At 40.3% G+C, this 19,518-nt stretch overlaps 2 protein-coding genes across 2 annotated transcripts; both read left to right on the top strand.

The window, feature by feature from the left end:
• The first annotated feature begins 259 nt into the window (after positions 1 to 259).
• LOC128738809 (epoxide hydrolase 3-like) lies at positions 260 to 4,776 on the top strand. The gene is made up of 6 exons (XM_053834213.1): positions 260 to 509; positions 628 to 752; positions 813 to 925; positions 4,051 to 4,219; positions 4,287 to 4,426; positions 4,496 to 4,776. Exons 1-6 carry the CDS (start codon positions 309 to 311, stop codon positions 4,774 to 4,776), a joined length of 1,029 nt encoding a protein of 342 aa, XP_053690188.1. The 5' UTR covers positions 260 to 308.
• A 4,020-nt stretch (positions 4,777 to 8,796) lies between these two features.
• Positions 8,797 to 17,321, top strand: LOC128738796 (uncharacterized). Its single transcript, XM_053834188.1, has 5 exons — positions 8,797 to 9,529; positions 16,139 to 16,364; positions 16,531 to 16,770; positions 16,915 to 17,095; positions 17,172 to 17,321. The coding sequence occupies exons 1-5, from the start codon at positions 8,797 to 8,799 to the stop codon at positions 17,319 to 17,321; spliced, it is 1,530 nt and encodes a 509-aa protein (XP_053690163.1).
• Positions 17,322 to 19,518: the final 2,197 nt, after the last annotated feature.

The following is a 19,518-nucleotide window of genomic DNA, read 5'->3' as shown; positions in this document are numbered from 1 at the left end:
GACATAATAGTACACTAACGTATTGTTTTTAGTTGAAAAACGTTAGTTTTCGTGTTTGTACCTAGATCCTACTCTAATAGGAAGAGATGATATCGACAGAATAAATGAAAGCAGCATAACCTACTGCACATGTCAATAATACGTGTGAGGAGCGCGTCTTTGCTCAGTCACAGTTCGCTTTCGTCCGAGTGCGGTTCAGTGTTAATTTGGTGTTTTGTTGCTACTACCGTCCATCATCGTCGTTGCTGTTATCGTTATTATCATTACTACCACTATCATTGCCATTGTAATCACAACCTGTACCGGCAATGATTGGCTTCGGTACGGCACTGCGATTTGTGTTCATCCATCTGTTCTGCTTGTTCTACACAGCTAAAGTGCTGCTGCACATAGCTGTTAGATATTTGACCGAACCGCGGGCCGAGTTCTGGTATGTCAAAAAACGGCCACATCCGCCGCCCTGCCTGCAGAACCACGATTACGGCGTTAGCAACTACATCACAGTCAATGTAAGCCGATGCCTATGTGAATGTGAATATAAGCTGTGATCATACAGTGTGACTCTAATTGAGCTAAATTGCTGGACGCACGCGTATTTGCTTTTGTTTTCTACTTTTCTATACACAGGACGTCAAATTGCACTACGTAGAAAATGGAGATCCAGCAAAGCCGCTCATGTTGTTTATTCACGGTTTTCCGGAGTTCTGGTTCTCATGGCGCTATCAGCTGAAAGAGTTTTCCAAAGATTATTGGTTTGTAGTAGGACACGTGTTTTTTTGCTTTGATCAACTTCTAGCCTATCATTATTCTAGGGTCATTGCAGTAGATATGCGAGGTTATGGCGATTCTGATAAGCCAAAAGGACTGAAATCATATCGCATCGAGAACATGGTTCAAGATATAAAAGAACTCGTACATGAATTAGGTAAGTGTGACATATTTTGTTTCGTTGTTTAGTTTCGAATTCACACCATTTCGTACCTTATATGTATTATCAACATGATCAATCGTGAAGGGGATGTGAATGTTATTTTCACTTTCTTTAATTTTGCACGGTTTTTAGTAATGTAATAAATGGCGCAAGCAGCGAGCTTCGGGAACCTGTTTAACCGCTATGCTTTGCCTATAATTGCATATCAGGGCCTGTCTGAGATGTGCAAATAATTGTAATCCGACTTCGCAATGACAAGCATTTTTGCTGATGGGAATTGTCGAAATTATATTCAATCAAACAACTGGATTTTGCCAACCGGTTTCCTCGTTATTGGTTTGTGTAAATGTGTAACTTTGAAGAAAACGACACCGATTGATTGTGCTCTTTGGATACATACAAATAACGTCATGGTGTAAAGAAATACGATTTTGTTTTACAAGTGTGAATGACGCTTATGTTATCAGTGAGCAGAAAAATTCCGTATTCTTTACGTTCGGTATGCATTATGTCTAGCTTGTACCGATCAAATGAGCTTGAATTCGGCGTTTATTTAATCAAATACAGTCAGTCCACAATCATGGGTCACACACAATTGTGGGTTATTTTAGATTTAGCTGCAATTTTCCGCTTCCATATCACCTAGTGATTGATCAAATTGTTAATGCTACCTATAAGTAACAATTTCATCAATCAATTAGTATAATATTCACGCATTAACCGACAGAAAATGCTAATATCACCCATAATTGTGTGTGACCCATGATTGTGGACTGACTGTACATTGCGCGTGTGATGTTATTTTATTTCATGAACAAACAAAAATATTCTGCAGGAAATGTCTCTATGACACGATAAATGATGCTGCAATTAGTTACCTAAAAAAATTCCAACACTTTTTGATATAAAGTATATCAGACAAACTGAAAATAAAATCGATTTTCGATAACTAATGGATTTTAGGTAAAATTCTGCATTATTTCAGCGTAACTTAAAATATTGTATTAACACCAAACTTAGTTGCTCGATTTAGTATAATTATCCTTTGACGAAGCACTAAATAAATTTAAGCGGCTGGTTAAACTTAAGCTTGCTAGTTAGCCTCAACACTGGTTTAACAGCAAACAGCCCTGTAGTCGTCTAATGTGCGAATCTCGACTGGGAGATAGGATCATAGTACTACACTAATCCCTCAATTGTCCCGAGCACAAGTAGTTGGCTGCAAACTTTAAATCACTTTCGGGTGAGACATATAAAATAAACTAATTCACATTTTATTTTGTATTAAAGCTTTGACTTCTCAAAGTTGGATTTTTCTTTTTGAGCGCACATTCGATGCTTTTGTCAATCAAGAACTCCAATGTTTACTATATTTATGCATAAAAGTAACGTCAATGTTGTCCAAATATTGAGTAATGTTCATTTCTTGATTTATTGCCAGCCTATTTGGTTGAAAGAATGGCACAGAAATACCTTTAGAGAAAGGCCCTGGTTTTCACATTCTATGAATTAAAACCAAAACCGTTTCGATTTTCCAATCAATTTGTTTCAAAAGAGGTTCAAATAGGCGATGAAATAATTTTACTTTCACAAGATCTCTGGGGTTGTTTCGCTCGTAGGAAATATTAATAAACTCAATAATATTCATATTTGATACAGGGTGTTCCACATCAAATTGCACCACGGAAGAAATGTTGAAAAAAAAACTTATCTGATTGACCAATCCTTTTTAAGCTTTTAGGCAATAAAATATTACCCATTAGTAGGCTTTTGGCATAGGGTTTATTTCTAATTCCCGTCGTAGTAAGTAAAGCCATTCTAATTTTCATCATTTGTTGGATGTATTTAATGAATACTCCAAAAGTTCTTGTGCTGATTTGATTAAAACACACTTACTTTCCGATCCGTGAACTTTGAAATCACCGAAAAGTGATTATTAAAGCATATTATTGAAATTACGCAACTGACTTTATTTCTTAAATTCGTCGTACCATTTTAAAATCCGTCCATCAAAATTTTTCATCGTCCGAACTAAAAATCACAACAATGTTTACGAAGCTAACATGCATGTTTTTGTGTAGGACGGCATGACAAATGTTATTTCTGCAAAATTTCTGCAGGTTAGGCAAGTTTTCCTGGCTGTAGAATAACGACAATGCCTTGCGTGAGTTATTTTCATTTATGAACGACGGAAATTAAAACGATTAGTCGACATTGTCTTCTTCGTCGCACGAAAAAACGTAAGACATTTGGCTGGTAGGACTTCTTTACTGATAAAAAGCATTTAAATAGATCTCAGCTCACTTTGATTGATCACGTATGATAGACAACAAACTAAAATATTAGGGAATAACTAGTTTTGCATCGTGTGTCATAAAAATGCTGATATATTTAATAATTTGTGTTGGATAGGACGGGAATAGGCAATTACGACGAAGCAGCAACATACCCTATTTATTTCATTCAACTTCCATACCATAACCGTATGCTCGCACCTTGCGCTTAACTCCACTCGTAAGGTTCTGTACAACATCTGGCCGCAGTTTCTTCTGTACGGTAACCCACTTTTTTTCCAAGTCTTCCTCTGATTTTACCTCCTTGGAACGCTTCCGTGGTGCCTGCTTCATAATAGCCTAGTATTTTTCGATGGGCCTTAGTTCCGGTGCGTTGGGAAGGTTACTATGTCCTTAGGTACGAAAGTAACCATGCAGGCTTTGTACCACTCCATGACATCCTTTGAGTGGGCTAGACCCGGCTAGAAGATCGTAGGGCCCTCGTGTTACTTCAACAGAGGAAGCAGACGCTTCTGTTTACACTCTTTGAGGTAGATCTGCCTGTTTACAGTCCCGGTAGTCACGAATACTCTCCGTTTGTGCTGAGCGGTGAAGAACAGTTGCCCCGGAAGCTGCCGGAAGTCTGCCTTGACGACGAGCCAATGAGGCTTCGTCAACATCTGGGTGTACAGTTTCCGGGCCCATAACTTTCCTACCGTATTTGATGTGGGACACCCTTTACAGCATATCATAAAATTATCGCCGTTTTACGTAGTAATAAGAAGATAATAATCAGTGTTGAATTACGAGAAACCAATGAACTAATGTTGATAAATTTTTAAGCAGGTCGCGAAAAGTTCACTCTGGTAGCGCACGACTGGGGTGCCGTGATCGGATGGGACTTTGTTGCTAAACATATGGACATGCTGGAGAAATACATCTTAATGGGAGCACCATCCCGGAAAGTCCTGCGCGAGTTAATGATGACAGACAAGGAACAATTGAAGATGTCCTGGTATGTTTACATTGGTAATGTTTATATTGTGTTTATTCTTTTCCTCTAAAAATTTTGTTCATTTCAGGTACACGTTTTTCTTCCAAATGCCGTGTATTCCGGAAATTTATTTTCGTATAAACGACCTAGAAGCCTTATATGAAGTATTTAGGAAGCACAACGAGCCCCATGAACTGGAAGCTTACAAATACACATTCGCTCGAAAAGGTACAGCATGGTTATCCCCATAGAATTTCCCTCTTTAACCGATTTCGGCCAACTTTCTTCCGCTTTCAGGAGCTCTTACCGAACCGATTAACTATTACCGTGCCAATCTCACTGCTTCGCTGAAGACCGTTCGACCGCCTGCTAATGTTCGGCATGTGCCGGGACTTTATCTGCTCGGTGAACATGATGCATACATCAGCCAGAAATCCGGTCCGTTACAAAAGAAAGAATTCAACAATTTGGAATTTCTTATGGTGCCTAAAGTATGCCATTTCTTGCAACAGGCTGATCCGGTAGCTGTGAATTCAATTATGCGACAGTTTTTAATACATAGTGAACATAATGAATGAAGATTGTTAAACTAAAAGAAAAAAAATGCCGATATCAATAAGCCCAACAGTTAGTTTGATTTGCTCACCTAGCTTGTAATTTTGGTGATTTTTGAGAAAAAGAAAACGTGGGCGTTCGAAAGCAAAAGCTGTGCTCGCAGACGCTCGATTGGGTGTTAGGGTGAAAAAATCTGTACATCGCTTGTTTCTTTCTTGACCACGCACGGAAGGGTTCCGGACGGTGGAAACCGGCAAGGGCGGGTCCTTTACGAACGCGAAACATGATTTTCCATTGACGTCATCAGCCGAAGCTGACGTCATTGCGGGGGGTTGCAGGGCCGTCATGCTCACTGATGTTCGGTTCGCATTTCGCGAGCGATAATCGATTTTGCGCGCGCTCCTCTCCGGTGATGGCTCCAATATGCAGCTCGTCGGTGGTAGCATCGAAGGGCAGGAGGAAATGCCGGTCGTTTACTATTTTCATTCATCCTGCACGCGGCGGTCGGTTGTGATTGCGGGGGATTAAGCAGAAAACGGAAATGAAAGCTGAGTTTGCGGGATGAGTTCGCCAGATGGGTTATTTTAAATGCCAGGCGCTTCTCGGAAGCTCGGCTTCTGGTACATTGGAAAAAGAATGATTTGTGCAAGGTCTTCGAAATCTACGACCACCTCAATGTAAAATGTGATAGTTTTATGAAATTTCTCTGCGATTTTTTTGTCATTTGGTATCATTATAAAATTATGTTTTTATTGTATTATAAAGTCCAATTTGCTGTTGCAAAATTATCATAAAAAATATTCCCAGTTAGCCGCGAGTTATGGCCATGGTCTAACAAGCTATTCATTTTTTTTAATTATTATTTTGTTTATTCATCTTCGATATAATAAAAACATCGCACAGGCATGTAACTTAGTACTTATAACCGCTAATCCCTAATCTAAACATCTTTTTGACATGCCAAAATCAAACAAATAATAATCTTCGTTTAAACGACTACAAGAAACTTCCAGTGGGTTGTTATTTCCGTAGGTCGTGTCGATCGGTGAGTCGATCGTCGAAAGAACTCAGATTGGTGCATCACTCGTGACGGTACGTTGGATCGTAGTTTCTCAAGAATAGCTGGACAGTCAATGCGATCTGCGCTAACACGTCGTATATTATCATACGTTGGAGGAGTATTCGTCTACTTTCCAGCGTCGGTAGGTTGATCAGCATACACTGGTTTACATATGGTGGCAGGTTTGTTCGGTCTCTCCAATTAAGATTTCGTTAAGCGTATCGGATGAACTGCTTTTGTACTCGTTCGAGTCTGTTGACGTGAACAGCTTGATATGGTGCCCAAACGTGCACTCCATATTCGAGAACACTGCGTACGAGCGAGCAGTAAAGTGTTCTGAGGCTATAAACATCAACAAAGAAATTGGTGCTCCTTCTCAGAAAACCTAACATTGCATATGCCTTAGCCGTAACGGCAGAGGTATGTTCCACAAATTTCAGTTTGCTGTCGATGAGAATCCCCAAGTCCTTCACGACGCCTTTACGTTCTAAGCTTGTTGTCTCCATAATGTAATCAAAAACAATCGGCGCACGTACCCTCGTGAATGAGATTATGCATACATTTGTTAACGTTAGCAATCTACACCATTCAATGAGCGCGTCAATGTCCATTACAGCGCACAGCAGTCTGTTAGTGTTACACGGTAAAATTTGAGGTCATCAGCGTCTAACAGTTTCGGAGATTTCAATTTTTCGCAAAGATCGTTGATGAAAAGAACGAACAGTAAAGGTCCCAAGACACTGCCTTGAGGAACTCCGGACTGAATCTGGAACGGAGTAGAGCACGCCCCGTCAACTTTAACCGTTGAGCTACGCCCAGTCAGATACGACAGAATCCATTCTGTCAGCCACTCAGGCAGTCCAATTCTCCTAAACTTCTCAACCGCCAGAGTGTAGTGCTTTGTAAATTAAACACAACCCAAGAAATATAAGGAGGAGTTCAAATTTTATTCAAATAATCAAAAATTTTATTGTTGAGTAGATGCTAGTAGAACTTGCTTCAATCCACTCATCTCATAACTTTGTAAAAAGTGATGAACTACGAAACTACTTACTACTAGCAACACTTACTGTTGCTTCAATGACCGTCCCCTATTTAATATTCCGCTCTTTCCTTTTCACGTCTTATCCCACTCTAGGGCACTACAAAACAACTTTGATTCCATTACTTTCTTCTACCATTCTCTCCATCTATTGAAAATGTAAGATTTCTTCAATTTATTCTTTTCATGTAAGAAAGTGACTCGTTGAATGGTGTTGCTAAAGTGAAGTTTACCCATTCCTTTAGTAGCAAAGGGTTCCTGTGATCGTCAGCGATATATCAGCCTGCTACAGTCACTATTAACATTTAACCAAATGGTGGTACAACGACAATGACGTTACTGGGGCTCCCAATGAGCCTCAGGAATATGGCCAATACGCCGGAGCTGTTGCTGATTGGGGGATACTGGTTGATTGTGAGGGGAAAATAACTGGATAAGAATGGTGCAACTCTTAGCAGCAAGAAGGATTCCAGCGATAATATTGATTTGACTGCTTAACAAGTTGGAAACGGCTAGCGCAAAGGTCGTGTTTGGGGACAAGTTAGAGCAATGGTAGTAATAAGGCTGAAACGATGGTCTTATAATGAGCGTAAAACTCAGCTATATCATCCGATACAATAAAAAATAAGGCGTTTAGGTAATTTTATTCTAACGAGAATTTCATATTCGATTGTTTCATATTCGACCTTTATCGGTATTTACACTTTTTTCTGTTTGTTTAGATTATAGTCACTTTAACCAGTTTTGGGTCATTCGTGACTTCTGTGGGGTTGGGATTAGAACCCGGGTCCTCGGCGTGAATGCTAACCACTACGCCGGGACTGACCCTCTTTACATTTTTTACATTTTAATTCAAAATATTATTTCACGAAGCGTTTCTACAGCGAACCTTTACTATGAATGAAATGCACGCATGTGTATTTGGCATTACCTACATGGGTAATGCCGTTTCGTTTTGCTAGAATTTTTTGATGTTTCGATGCATTTTGGTTCAACTGTGTGTGATATATGGTGCAAAAAATTCTTTTCTTGCACGTAATATTCTTCCATGATAGAATGTTTGTTCGAAAATGGTTTTCTTCACGTTCCTTGCTCTTTAGTATTACTGCAAAGTTAACATACATTAGAAACATAGGTCTTTCCAAAGAGGCAAAAGAATCTCCTTTGTCTGGATGTTCGCCACTTTCAACAATAATTTCAGTCTTATCATAGGTATAGTAGAAGAAAACCATCGTCATCATCGTCGGCGCCTGGTTCGTACCGCGTGCATTTATTTTTTGACCGTCGGTTCAGTATTGGCGGTAAAACCCCACATATCAAAAGAAACTTAACTACAGTAAATGCAAGCTGCAAATACTAGACCGTTGCAGATTCGCAGCGGATCATGGTGCATAGGAAGGTGAATTCTCATCCCCCTTTTATTGGAGGGATCGATAAAAAACAACTAACGATGAAAGGCGCTTACTGCGCAGGACGAAATTCACGAAAACGCAATACTTGCAACGTAGCAGCACGGACAGCACGTTGAAAGTGTATTTTTTGTTCTGTTTTGCATCCTAGTGGGCTCTGACAAATATGAGAACAGAGCCTTGTTGTGAAACCATTTTCTAGAGCTTTGGCAGTTGGTGAGAAGTATCCGTGGAGTTCGTAACGCCAAGTTGGGTCCAACCGCGAAATTTAATAGTGTGCTGCGCTTCCATTTCTGCTGCTGCCGCCTCCACTTGTTGTGAGGTGTGCTTTGGATTTTTTCTTCCCTACTCACGCCCATGCCATCCGTAGGAAGCGATGAGTGTTATATTTTTCACTGCTGCTAGTGAATTAGTGTGTTATTCCTTACGTCGGAAATAGAAGGCTATTAGTAGAAAGTTTGTGAAGTGAAAATTCCACCCCACATAACTATATCATGTTTTGTTAGGACAGCTGCAAGGGTAGCAAACTAAAATGGAGCAAGCTCGTGTGCACGTAAAGGGCAAACATCGAAGCTCGCGATCTGGATCAAGTTCTCGTAGAGTATCCAACAGTAGCGGTCACCACAGTCGTGTCGAGTTAGAGCAAACCCCTAGCAACTCAAGGGAGGAACTCGATGAACTGTCTAAAAATAGAACACATTCTGTAAGGGGCCATTCGCGTGCTGAGGAAAATGCGGACAGTGGCAGTACGACAACGAATGCCAGCACGAAAACCACCAATAATAAGAACAACAACAATAACGATGATGCAACTGATAATAACCAACCTGTTTCCGACCAGCCCGTGGAAAGTGCGCCTATCGAAGTGCCTGTTCCCGCTGGTACGGACGACAAGTTGCAGAAGGGCATTCTCGGTTATATGGACCGTCAGCTGAAGGTGCAATCACTGTCGGACCCACAGAAAAGTCCAGCCCAGAGGAGCATCCGCAGTAGAAGCAGCCTAGAGAAAAGCCCACGCCGAAAGCGCAGTAAATCCGAATCCCGTAGGCGACGGGAGCGGAAAATCATTGCGGCCGGAGAAATGGAAGTACGACAGGCCAACGAAACCCTGATGCGATATCTGAAGCAGTGCTCGGATTTCAATGATGCGTCCCTTTCCGGTGATTTGGAAATACCGGAGAACCTAGAGGACAGGCGGGTACACCGAAAGACCAAATCCCAGCGAGAGCGGAAGCATCAGCAGCAGAATGCACCGAAAACTGGAGGTTAGTATCTGCGGAAGGGCTATAATAAGATGCTCAATTTAGCATGATTCGATCTTCTTACCACTGGAAGAGGGTCTATTTTTAGCAATCACTCAATTCAGGGGGTGCGAAAGTGGTGCCAGTTTTGGGGCGCTACCGAAGTGAAATAAATTCTGACATGTTGTTGCTAATCGATAACATGTTCCGAAAAGTCGATATGTATAATCATAGCACTATTAGCTGTTGTATAGTAGTTGCGTGCCAGTACAGGTCGGTGGATACGATACAATCGGATGTGTGTGGAGGACTTTGTGGTCGACTGTTGTTGACGTAAATTGTTTCGCCCCAATTCGATTGTTAAATGCGTTCTGTCGATACAATTCTAACCCATAATTGATTTAGGTGTTTGTTCTAATGTGGTTTGCCAGTAACATCTGCACTGTTTTGTGAAATGATAAATTTGGATTTGTGCTTAAAACCTTAAAAATAACACTATATATTAAATTTCTTCGCTTTGATAACTTTTTATAAAATTTTTCAAAAGTCAGATTGTCCAGTTAAAAACTGTCTGATGTCCATTTTACTGAGGCGTCAAAAAATGCTGTGTAAATTAATTTATTTTTCTTTGTAGTTGAAGCTCTTCTCCGAAATAGAGCAGTATTTCGCAGGAAATATGGCTATTTTTATTCATTTGAAACAAACATTCCGACGAATAAAATTCCGCCATCGTTGTCCCCAAGAAGGCACGAGAATCAAAGAAGGCGTAATACCAAACTTATTTACTGGTGCTGGCGGTTTTGATTTCCGGCCCCGAAGGGTGAGTTTGGAGAATCGTTCTGAAGAAAATCGGTAGATTTTCGGCTTTTGCCAGTTGCTTTGTGATCATCCGGCGTGGGAGCAGCAGCGAGAAAACCGTCATCGTGTCATCGTCATCATCAGACCCCCGATGCTGTTGGATGGTAATTACGTCATTCGGTACGTGGGATGAACTCGCTTTTGGCACCGGTTCGATGTTGCCTTTACCCTGAACTATATTCGAAACGAAATAACCTTTGCGGTGGAGCGCTTCGACTGGAGATATGAAATATCGTTCGATGCTTTGGGCAACTCCCGCTCGCTCTTTCTCGCTCTGGCTCGTTCCAACGTTTCAGTGGCACTATCAAAGGTCATGATTACCGAAGGTCGTGAATTGGACGTGACGTGCAAATGCCGAAGAACGTCAACTTCGTTCTGCAAATTAGATTGAGCGTCGGCGTCGCTGTCGGCTAGGGATTTTATAGTTATTGAAACTAAAACTCTAGATCCCTTGAGATCGGTTTCACTAATCGATTTTGCCTGGTAGGTGATTAATTGTGGCAAATATCATAATTAAATTATTTTTGCTGTTGCTGTTGCAATATAAAACTTGTGTTGGTGGCGTGTGGGATTACTGCAACGAATGGAAGATATTTCTATCAGAGGAGAAAAATTGCAAACCACGCATTGAAAATTCCAAAGGTCAAGTGTTTTATTTTCTTTGCTCTAGATTGCTCGAATGCGAGAGGCTGGAATAGTTGTTCGTCACATAGATGTTCGTTGAATGCCATTGTGATGTACATAGTTGGGGTAATTATGATCGCTTCGCATTTTGAAATTGATAAATAAAATTTATTGCTATCATGGCTACTTAAATAATCTTTTACCGTATTTATTCATTAACTGTAAAAACAATTGCAAGAAGGAAATTTTAGTACATCTAATAATGGGTGTACTATATTAAGCATACGGACGTTAGGTATAATGGGCGTTAGGCATAAATACATTAGGCATAATGGTCGATAGGCATGATGGACGATAGGCAAAATACACGACAGGCATAACGGACAACGACGTTAGCTTGCAAGAGGTCGAATTGACGCAACCGACACACAAATGGCTGAATCACGAATGGCCGAAACTCTGATGGACGAAATAACAAATGGCAGATCTAATGGCTGACTCACGAATGTTATTGAAAATATTCGAGTCCTTCGAACTGCTCAAATGCTGGGTATCTACTGTCCTTACTCACGGCCACTCGTTCGGACTTAACTAAGGGATAACCCCTACTAGTCAGTAAACCTAGGAAAAAGCATTGCGTATAAGTAAAGGTGATTTCTGCTGGTGGCTGTGCCGGTGCTTCCGGCGGCAGGTTGCTGGCAAATACACGCGGTATGCGGCGTCTAGGAAACGTTTGCTACTGACACGGAAAATAGAATATGCACTTTATAATGAACGTAACTCATATGCGCTTAAGAGAAAGAAAGAAGTAGGGCATGTTGCTGCTTCGTCGTAATTGCCTATTCCCGTCCTATCCAGCACAAATTATTAAAAACCCGTGAATTTTCCTGTGCTCTAAACAGCTGGTTGTGGAATTTTAAGCTTGAAAGTATAGAACAAATTTTCTTCTTGGAAAAAGTTGAGACCCCTTACCCCCCCCCCCCCCTCTCCCCCTCCCCGTCGCTACGTCCATGACTTGTATTACAAATAGTTACCAAACTGGTTGCAGAACTTGTGTGTCTTGTTTTACAGAGACTAAATGCTAGAACTTTTCGAAATTTTTGTTTCCTTCATTATTAGATATTTTTCCAAAACACATGAAAATATCTTTTAATCATTTTGATGAAAGCTTAACCAGCTTAACATTGACTTTAAAAACATTATTTTTGTAATGTTGATAAAGTTATAAAATTTGATTCGAGAAAATAGTTTTCGGATAAATTCAGTCAAGTAGGGGTTCGGCCTTTCGTGTTTCGGCCTTTTGTGAGCAGACCAAGTACAATTTCGGTCTTTTGTGACAGTTGTTGAAATTCGGCCATTTGGATTTCGGCCTTTTGCTACTCGGCCATTTGGTACCGGCCCAATGAGTCGATTCACGAATGCCAAACAGCATTATGGCAAATGAATTTATGTTAAATAGGTGATCCTGGGTCTTATTGCATCCTGACGGTGCGATGATTAGCTCATGCGCGTATTCATAAGAAAGCGAAATTTTTTAAACTCTTCCTAACGTCCAGTATGCTTATCATACATTATGCCTACCATCCATTTGCCTATCGTCCGTACATTATGCCTATCGTAGATCTGATGGCTGATCCCCCCCCCCCCCTCCCACGTACTAATACTTATTTTGTGCTTTGTTCGATTAAAGTTATTTGTTAACTATTTTCCAATTCATGTTTTTGTTATTAACTATTCAATTTTATATTTAGGCATTCCGATAAAATTCGTTTTTCCAGATTGAGCCTTTCGAAACTCAGCAAAACAGTTATTCGACTTTTCGGCCAAATATAATTTCGGCCTTCTGTTCTGGCCAAATATAATTTCGTCTGACAGTTTGTTATTTGACCATTTGTGTTTCGACCATTCGGTACCCAGGGCCGGCGCTTCCCTTAACTAAAACAAGCAGCTGCTTGGAGCGCCACTCCGAGGGGGCGCTGTTTTGCCTACATTAAAAAAATCTGTAGCATTAAATAAATAAGAGGTTAATATAAAACTTTCTTCTTTCTCATTTAGCAACATAAAACCGGGATGGCAAGTGGTGTATCTAGAGTTTCTCCGTTGTATTGGGTCCTGGGCTATTTGCGCCAATTCGTTGAGCATATCGATACAAGTAAAGCGGCGAAGACTCCAGAACTCAAGACTGGGCATAGAAGCAGGTTCGCATATACACAGCAAAGGATGCTATTACTAACGCCATCTCTTATCTTAAGGGAGTTACTACTGCTTCTAAGTGTTAGTGATCGCAACGATCTGAAAAAATATATGCGTGTAATGTTGATGTACGATGTCATACAATGATGTCAGTACAGTTGTGATGCTAGAGTGATGGCACATATACAACTTAAAAGTTGCCACCGTCATCCGTAGAGGGCGTACTGACCCTGTCCGTCGAGATTTGACAAAGTGACAGAGGGGTGAAATCGGCTTCAACCTGGTCGAGCCATCTAGTAAGTTGGGTCTGTATATTCCTAAAGGCCCTCATGCACGTACGAACATGTTGGCTAACAATGTTGGTGAATTCATGTTCGGTCAACACTCTCGCCTGTGTATGAGCATCACGAACCAAGCAGGCAAAAGAAGATGTTGGGCTTGCCGCTCGACCTGAATGACCCGCCAACATTTTATTCGTTTCCAACCTAACATATGCGTACGTGATGGGGCCCTTAAGGCCGATGTAGGTCCAGAAGAGAGAACATACACTGCATGGCCATCCAGTATTCTTGCGACGTGACCGACCTATCGTACTCTCTCAACTTTCGATAAGTGTACTTTGAGAATCATTCCAAGTAGTGCTTGCAGTGCATGGTTCATACGCCTGCGCCATTCTTAGCTTTCCGTTTGCGCTCCACCTTCTCCCGATGAAAATCTATTCGCAACAAAACACAACACTCAAAACATTCAGATAAACCACCACGTGGCATTGATGGTATTAAATTATTTAGGAATTTTCCGGGAGAGATTTTCGAATCTCTTCAGAATCCGCAATCAACCGATGCATCTTCGATGAAGTAGTAAAGTATGAGCACGAAGTTTCTGAAGTAACAGGAAATACCGAACTTTTTCACTTTTGAAGGTTTATTATTTATTATTTATTATGGGTTTCAAGAAACCGACAATTCTTCAAAAGAAATGGCGGTTGACTGTGACCAGTGTTGCGAAGCCCTATTTGTTCTAATGAACACGCCGGCATAAGCATTCCTTTCGGACTCCCGCTCTTGGTTATTCATGCACTGTAACGACTTTTGCGAGTGTGCATAACAATTGTTGCAGTTATTGCAGTCTGAGCAACTGATACCGATCACTCGCGAGGACTCGCACTCCTACCCACGTGTAGAATCGAGGGCGTAAGACGAAGAAGAAAACAAAAAGTCATGCAAAATCTGTACCCCAGTGTGCCGGTAGCCTTCCCGGGCAGCTGGCTGCTCACAAGTTGTTTGCCTCGTGAGTGGTTATGCAGCATGACGCTGCGAGACTGTGCGTTTGCGAGTGTGTAGGTAGTAAAATGTCTGCACACAGCAACCCCGACTGTTTTTCATTTGTTCTGGTGGCGCCATTTTAAGAATTTGCCCGTACCAGGCCGTCGGTACATCCGAAGTTTTGTCGATACCTAATTGAAACTATAGTTTCACTCTAAAGGTGAGTTAGAATACTGATTAGGCATGCGAGATGATGTGACAAATAGTAATAAACATAACAATAATATCGTTAAACAAAAAAAAAAGAACAAAATCGAAAGTAAAAGTTGAAGTAATGTATTGCCTGCTGACAACTTCTATTCCACCCACCATACTCACAAGATTTGACCACGTCCGTCCATTTATATCAAAAAATACTCTCATTGGAATATTTCGCATAAACCCTGAGAAAATGCTGAGGAATAGCGTTAAAAATTTCACTATACGGTATTACCGTTAACTACCGAAGAATGCTTAATTTCAACCTAAAGATTTCACACTGAACGATGATACTCCAAAAGGGCAATACTTGAATTAATTACTGTTTAAAAACCTGCGAAGAAGGTAGTGGCTGTATGCAGTATTATTACCTCTATCGTTTAGTTGTGTTTCCGTTTCTCGTGGTAAAAATCTGCATTATAGCGCCCCTCTCAACTGCGTACCTTGTAACTCAGTCACCTAGCAGTGAATGTTTGCTGTAATTCAGGTCCGCTCTTGCACTAGTTAGGGACTTATTATTTTGAGGATTATATTTTTGTAAACGATTTCTCCACAAAGCTCATCTAATCAACAATCAAAGGGGAGGGGGGTCTTTCGGGCAGTTTGCAATGAATAATCCGAACATTTGGCATTCAATCCAAACAGTCTTTTTCAGAGCCACCATATTTAAGAGAAAAGTTAATTTCAAAGTTTTCTCTAATATAGAAAAGTCTTAGAGCAAAAGATGCGCCCAACCTAGTCCTCCGACATTTGTGCCGTTATATTGTACCGTGTGCTGTGTTGTATGTATGTGCCGTGTAGTAAAACCCTTTTAATTTTGATTTAATTTCATTTTCGAGTTTGTGAGAAAAGGAAAAAGTTGGGTGCTGCTTTAGTTTATTTAAAAACGTTCTCCTGGAATGTGAAATAATTTACCTTGGAATCAGAAGGATCCGGGGCCATTTCCAAGCCTTTGATTATACCTTTTGAAACAAAAGGTTTTTTGGTTCACCTTTTAAAAGTAAATCTTATTTCACTGTTTGCTTTACCTAATTATGAAGATATATTCTCCTTTTAGTGGAGACTGGCACTCAATTCGGTTCAATTCGTTTACCAAATGGTATTAGTTTTTCTCTCCTTAGTAGAAAGTGTCATTGAATTTGGTTATATAAATGACTATCTAGATCGGAAAAACTAGTTATTAGGTAGTAGCCGACACCGGAAGGAGTTTTTATAATCAATAAATCTGAAATCTTGCCAAGACACTCAAGTGTAGTTTGCATTAATTTCCCGTGGCATAATTTGCATTACATGCAACTGATTGCTCATGTATTACGGATCATTTCTTTAGGCTCGCCTGCCTGATTAGAAAATTAACCCATCTGTTCCTACAATCCCGACTAAATGCGGCATGGTATATGTTGTGATATAATAGATTTCTATTTCTCATTACCAGGAAGCGACACGGGCAACTATCATGGCGAAATATACAATCCCTTCACACCGGTCGTTTCACCCACGACGGAAGGCGCTCCGACCAGAATCGACAAGATGTACATACAGACGGCCAGCGGATATAGACCAGTAGACAATACGTACCATCACAATCACCATCACCATTCGCAGCATCATCACCCTCATAATCTTAGGACCCGAGTGGGTGGTGATCCTGAAAGCAATAAGTAAGTGCAGGCCATAGCTCGTGTGTTCCCGCTCATGATTTCAACATGAATTTGATTTCTCCATTTTATTTTTGATGTGTGCAATGAAAAGGTTGGGAGATTTTCTGCTGTCGGAAGCCTTTTTCTGGCTTTTCTAATTGTTTCGTTTTGTGCTCTCCACTGACAGCTACACAATAAGCACAGCAGTGCATCTGTCGTGTGCAGTGCAGCGAATATGGTTGCATATTGCCTCCGTTTGCCATGGCCTGTTGGGAGGACTTGCACTGGCCCACCTGCTGCTGATCTGTACGACCCGGCCGTACGACTGGGTCGAAGCTTCCATTCGGCACTATTCGGCATTTGCGGAAGTGTATGCCAACACATTCTACTGCTTGGCTATCGTCTGTATGGTTTCAATATTTGATAGGTAAGATAGCATCGTTTTAGGGTGACCTTTAAAATAAATAGTGTAAAGTCAACACGAAATGCTAATTTTATCAACAGCACTTGAGCTTTTTTCAATATATCATTAAGCACAGTCATTAAATTCGGTTGCGTAATGTGGTTTCAGGGTGGACATAGCACACTTCAGCCTGTCCAGTGGTGGAGATAACAACAACAACGTTTCCTTCCGGTCGGTGATAATCATCATGACCTATGCAGCAACGATCATCCTCAGTCTGTCGGCTGGCTCGATGGACGAACGCCTTTACCTGTCTGCCTCGAATGTTACGGTGTGGGAGGAAGAGTTGGTGAGTGAGCCGGAATCTACCGGAGTGTTAATGATAGATATTTCACCTACGTTTTTTGTGTGTTTTTTTTTATCAGGAAACGAACAAAGTATTAAGTATCTGGAATACACTGTCAATATCCCGCAGCATCGGTGCAATTTTCGGATGGGTTGTGATTGGAATGTCACCGGATCAGAACCAGCTGTATGATCACCTGCTAGAGATGGAGAAATATCAACTGCACTAAGTAAGTGACGTTCTACGGCTAGTCAGTACTATCACCGAAAGTGACGACATTTCGACATTGTCTCGACTATTCTAGGGAGCAGTACTTTTTCGAACATCTAAAATCATGACAATGACATAACAAGCGTTTGTTTTCACTGTTTTCTTAAACCGTAGCACTATTGAAAACTTCTTAATACTTTCATTTTGTCTACGGTGATGTTAGGCATGGTTTCTAGGTCATTTAGTCATCATCTATGGATTTTTAATTAATTTAATTTTATCAATTTGATAGATCTAACCTTTCAAGTATATCACGCATTAAAAAACTATGGCCCTTGAAAAAGAGACAATACATGAAGCATACAGCTGTTAGGCATACAGGCGCCAATCAATTCTGGTTTTAATTTTGAAAAGGTCGCATATTCCATGCAAAAGGGTTGATTATGCGACCTTAGAAAACTAAAGCCAGAATTCATCACGCGATGGATACTACGTTCTGGCCAACAGCATAAATCCCGTCCTCAGCTCGTTGGAGGCTCACCACTTTGGTAAAATTAGGCCATCCCACCTATGCGACAGATCTTTTCCAGTGCCACGATGGCAATCTTTGATAAGGTATTGGATGAACATCACTTTTTCTTACAAGACATCAATTCTAAACCTATTACAACAATACAATTAAATCTTTCAAACTGAAGGTGTCGCTGCGCATTTTTTCAACCCGGTTTACTTTCAGGACATCATAGTAGCCTAGGTTCAAGCGACAAACATAACCTCCATCCTATTGGAATAGGTTAACTCTATGACTTTTTTTTCGTGAATAAAAATCACCGAAATGCCATGTTGTCTGTGATTGGGAAACAAGGCGAACAGATTTGACCTTGAAACATTTCGTCGATTTTCAGTTTTTATCATTTGAAAAATGAGCGTTCAATATAGTCGTGGTTCTTTTTCAAGGGCCGTTCATTTGAACGCTCTTTCCTGGTTTATTTCAATTGCCCGTGAGCCGTTCGCCGTTAGTGTTTATTTGAACGCTGTTGTGGATTGGTTCATTTGAGCGACTCATATCTTTCATTATTTCGTGACGCTCATCTGAATCTAAATTTCGGAAAGACACCCTGCGGTAAGGCGTAATATCAAGAAAATGAATGAGACCTAATGATGATCGGATATTTTTCGTTTTGATCAAAATTTCCCTAACTTCACTTTGCCGTCTAATTTTGTCAGAATTTTTGTCTGATCGCAATGCAGAATGATGGTAATTTTGCTACAACAGCTTTGACGGTCAAAAATCTTTTTAGGATAATTGTAAATTTTCATCGTAGCTGAATTCCTGAACGTTCGTTCATTTTTATGACTCCTTCATAACACAAACAGATTGTTTTGCCATGAATGTTCGAGAAAGATTGAACTCACATAGAGTGAGCTTAAGACAATCTCGTGAAGTTGTCATTAAGCTAAGGCATACGAATTCAAGATCAACTTGACGATAATAAAATTCTACCATAAGACAGCTACTATACAATAAATTTCGTATGACATGTAATTGTGATTTCTATTGTAAATACGCACTTCAACAGAAAAGTTTAGCTAATATTATAAAGAACAAACAAAGCAAAAATAGTGATGAAGAACAGGCTTGTCCATTGGATGCCAATCGCCAATCTTTGGTTTTACAGCGCATTTTCTCGATAAATTGCTTCAATGTATGTTCTACAATACCTGCACTGATTTTCTGTTAAAAAAATTGCCTTTGCGTTAAAAAGATCTGCGTTTTACGATTACTACGAATCTGTAAAATAATCAGCACATTTCATTATTTGTACTAGCAATTATCTAGTTTGTTACCAGTTTGTAGAAAATTCACAAAAACTATTAAATACGAGCTTAATTTCTTCAGTTTGTCTGTTCTTCTCGCTAGAGAAGAAAACCCGATATAATAAAAAAGGACATTCGATTGAATAGTGAATAAATTATCGATAACAAACATCCACTAACAATGTGTATGTGTGTGAAGGAAAATACGGATGCTTATCAACTCTGTAACAATAATCAGCAAGCAAAAAAGGAGAACTAATGGACTACAATAGGATACACAAACATGGAAAAAAAGCAACCAGATTATAATTCATCGTAAAACAACAAATTACCGGCAACCGAAGTGACAATTATTCCAATCTACTCTAAAGATGTTCGTTGTTTCGCCTAATTTTAGA

Source organism: Sabethes cyaneus, chromosome 2 (genome assembly GCF_943734655.1).
Source record: "Sabethes cyaneus chromosome 2, idSabCyanKW18_F2, whole genome shotgun sequence".
Lineage (NCBI taxonomy): Eukaryota > Metazoa > Arthropoda > Insecta > Diptera > Culicidae > Sabethes > Sabethes cyaneus.
This window is presented reverse-complemented; position numbering and strand designations above follow the sequence as displayed.

Coding starts and splice junctions, on each gene's coding strand:
- LOC128738809 (XM_053834213.1), top strand. CDS start 309: ATGATTGGCTTCGGTACGGCACTGCGATTTGTGTTCATCCATCTGTTC. Junction 753..812: donor GAGTTTTCCAAAGATTATTG/GTTTGTAGTAGG, acceptor TCATTATTCTAG/GGTCATTGCAGTAGATATGC. Junction 4,220..4,286: donor GAACAATTGAAGATGTCCTG/GTATGTTTACAT, acceptor TGTTCATTTCAG/GTACACGTTTTTCTTCCAAA.
- LOC128738796 (XM_053834188.1), top strand. CDS start 8,797: ATGGAGCAAGCTCGTGTGCACGTAAAGGGCAAACATCGAAGCTCGCGA. Junction 16,365..16,530: donor GGTGATCCTGAAAGCAATAA/GTAAGTGCAGGC, acceptor CTCCACTGACAG/CTACACAATAAGCACAGCAG. Junction 16,771..16,914: donor ATGGTTTCAATATTTGATAG/GTAAGATAGCAT, acceptor ATGTGGTTTCAG/GGTGGACATAGCACACTTCA.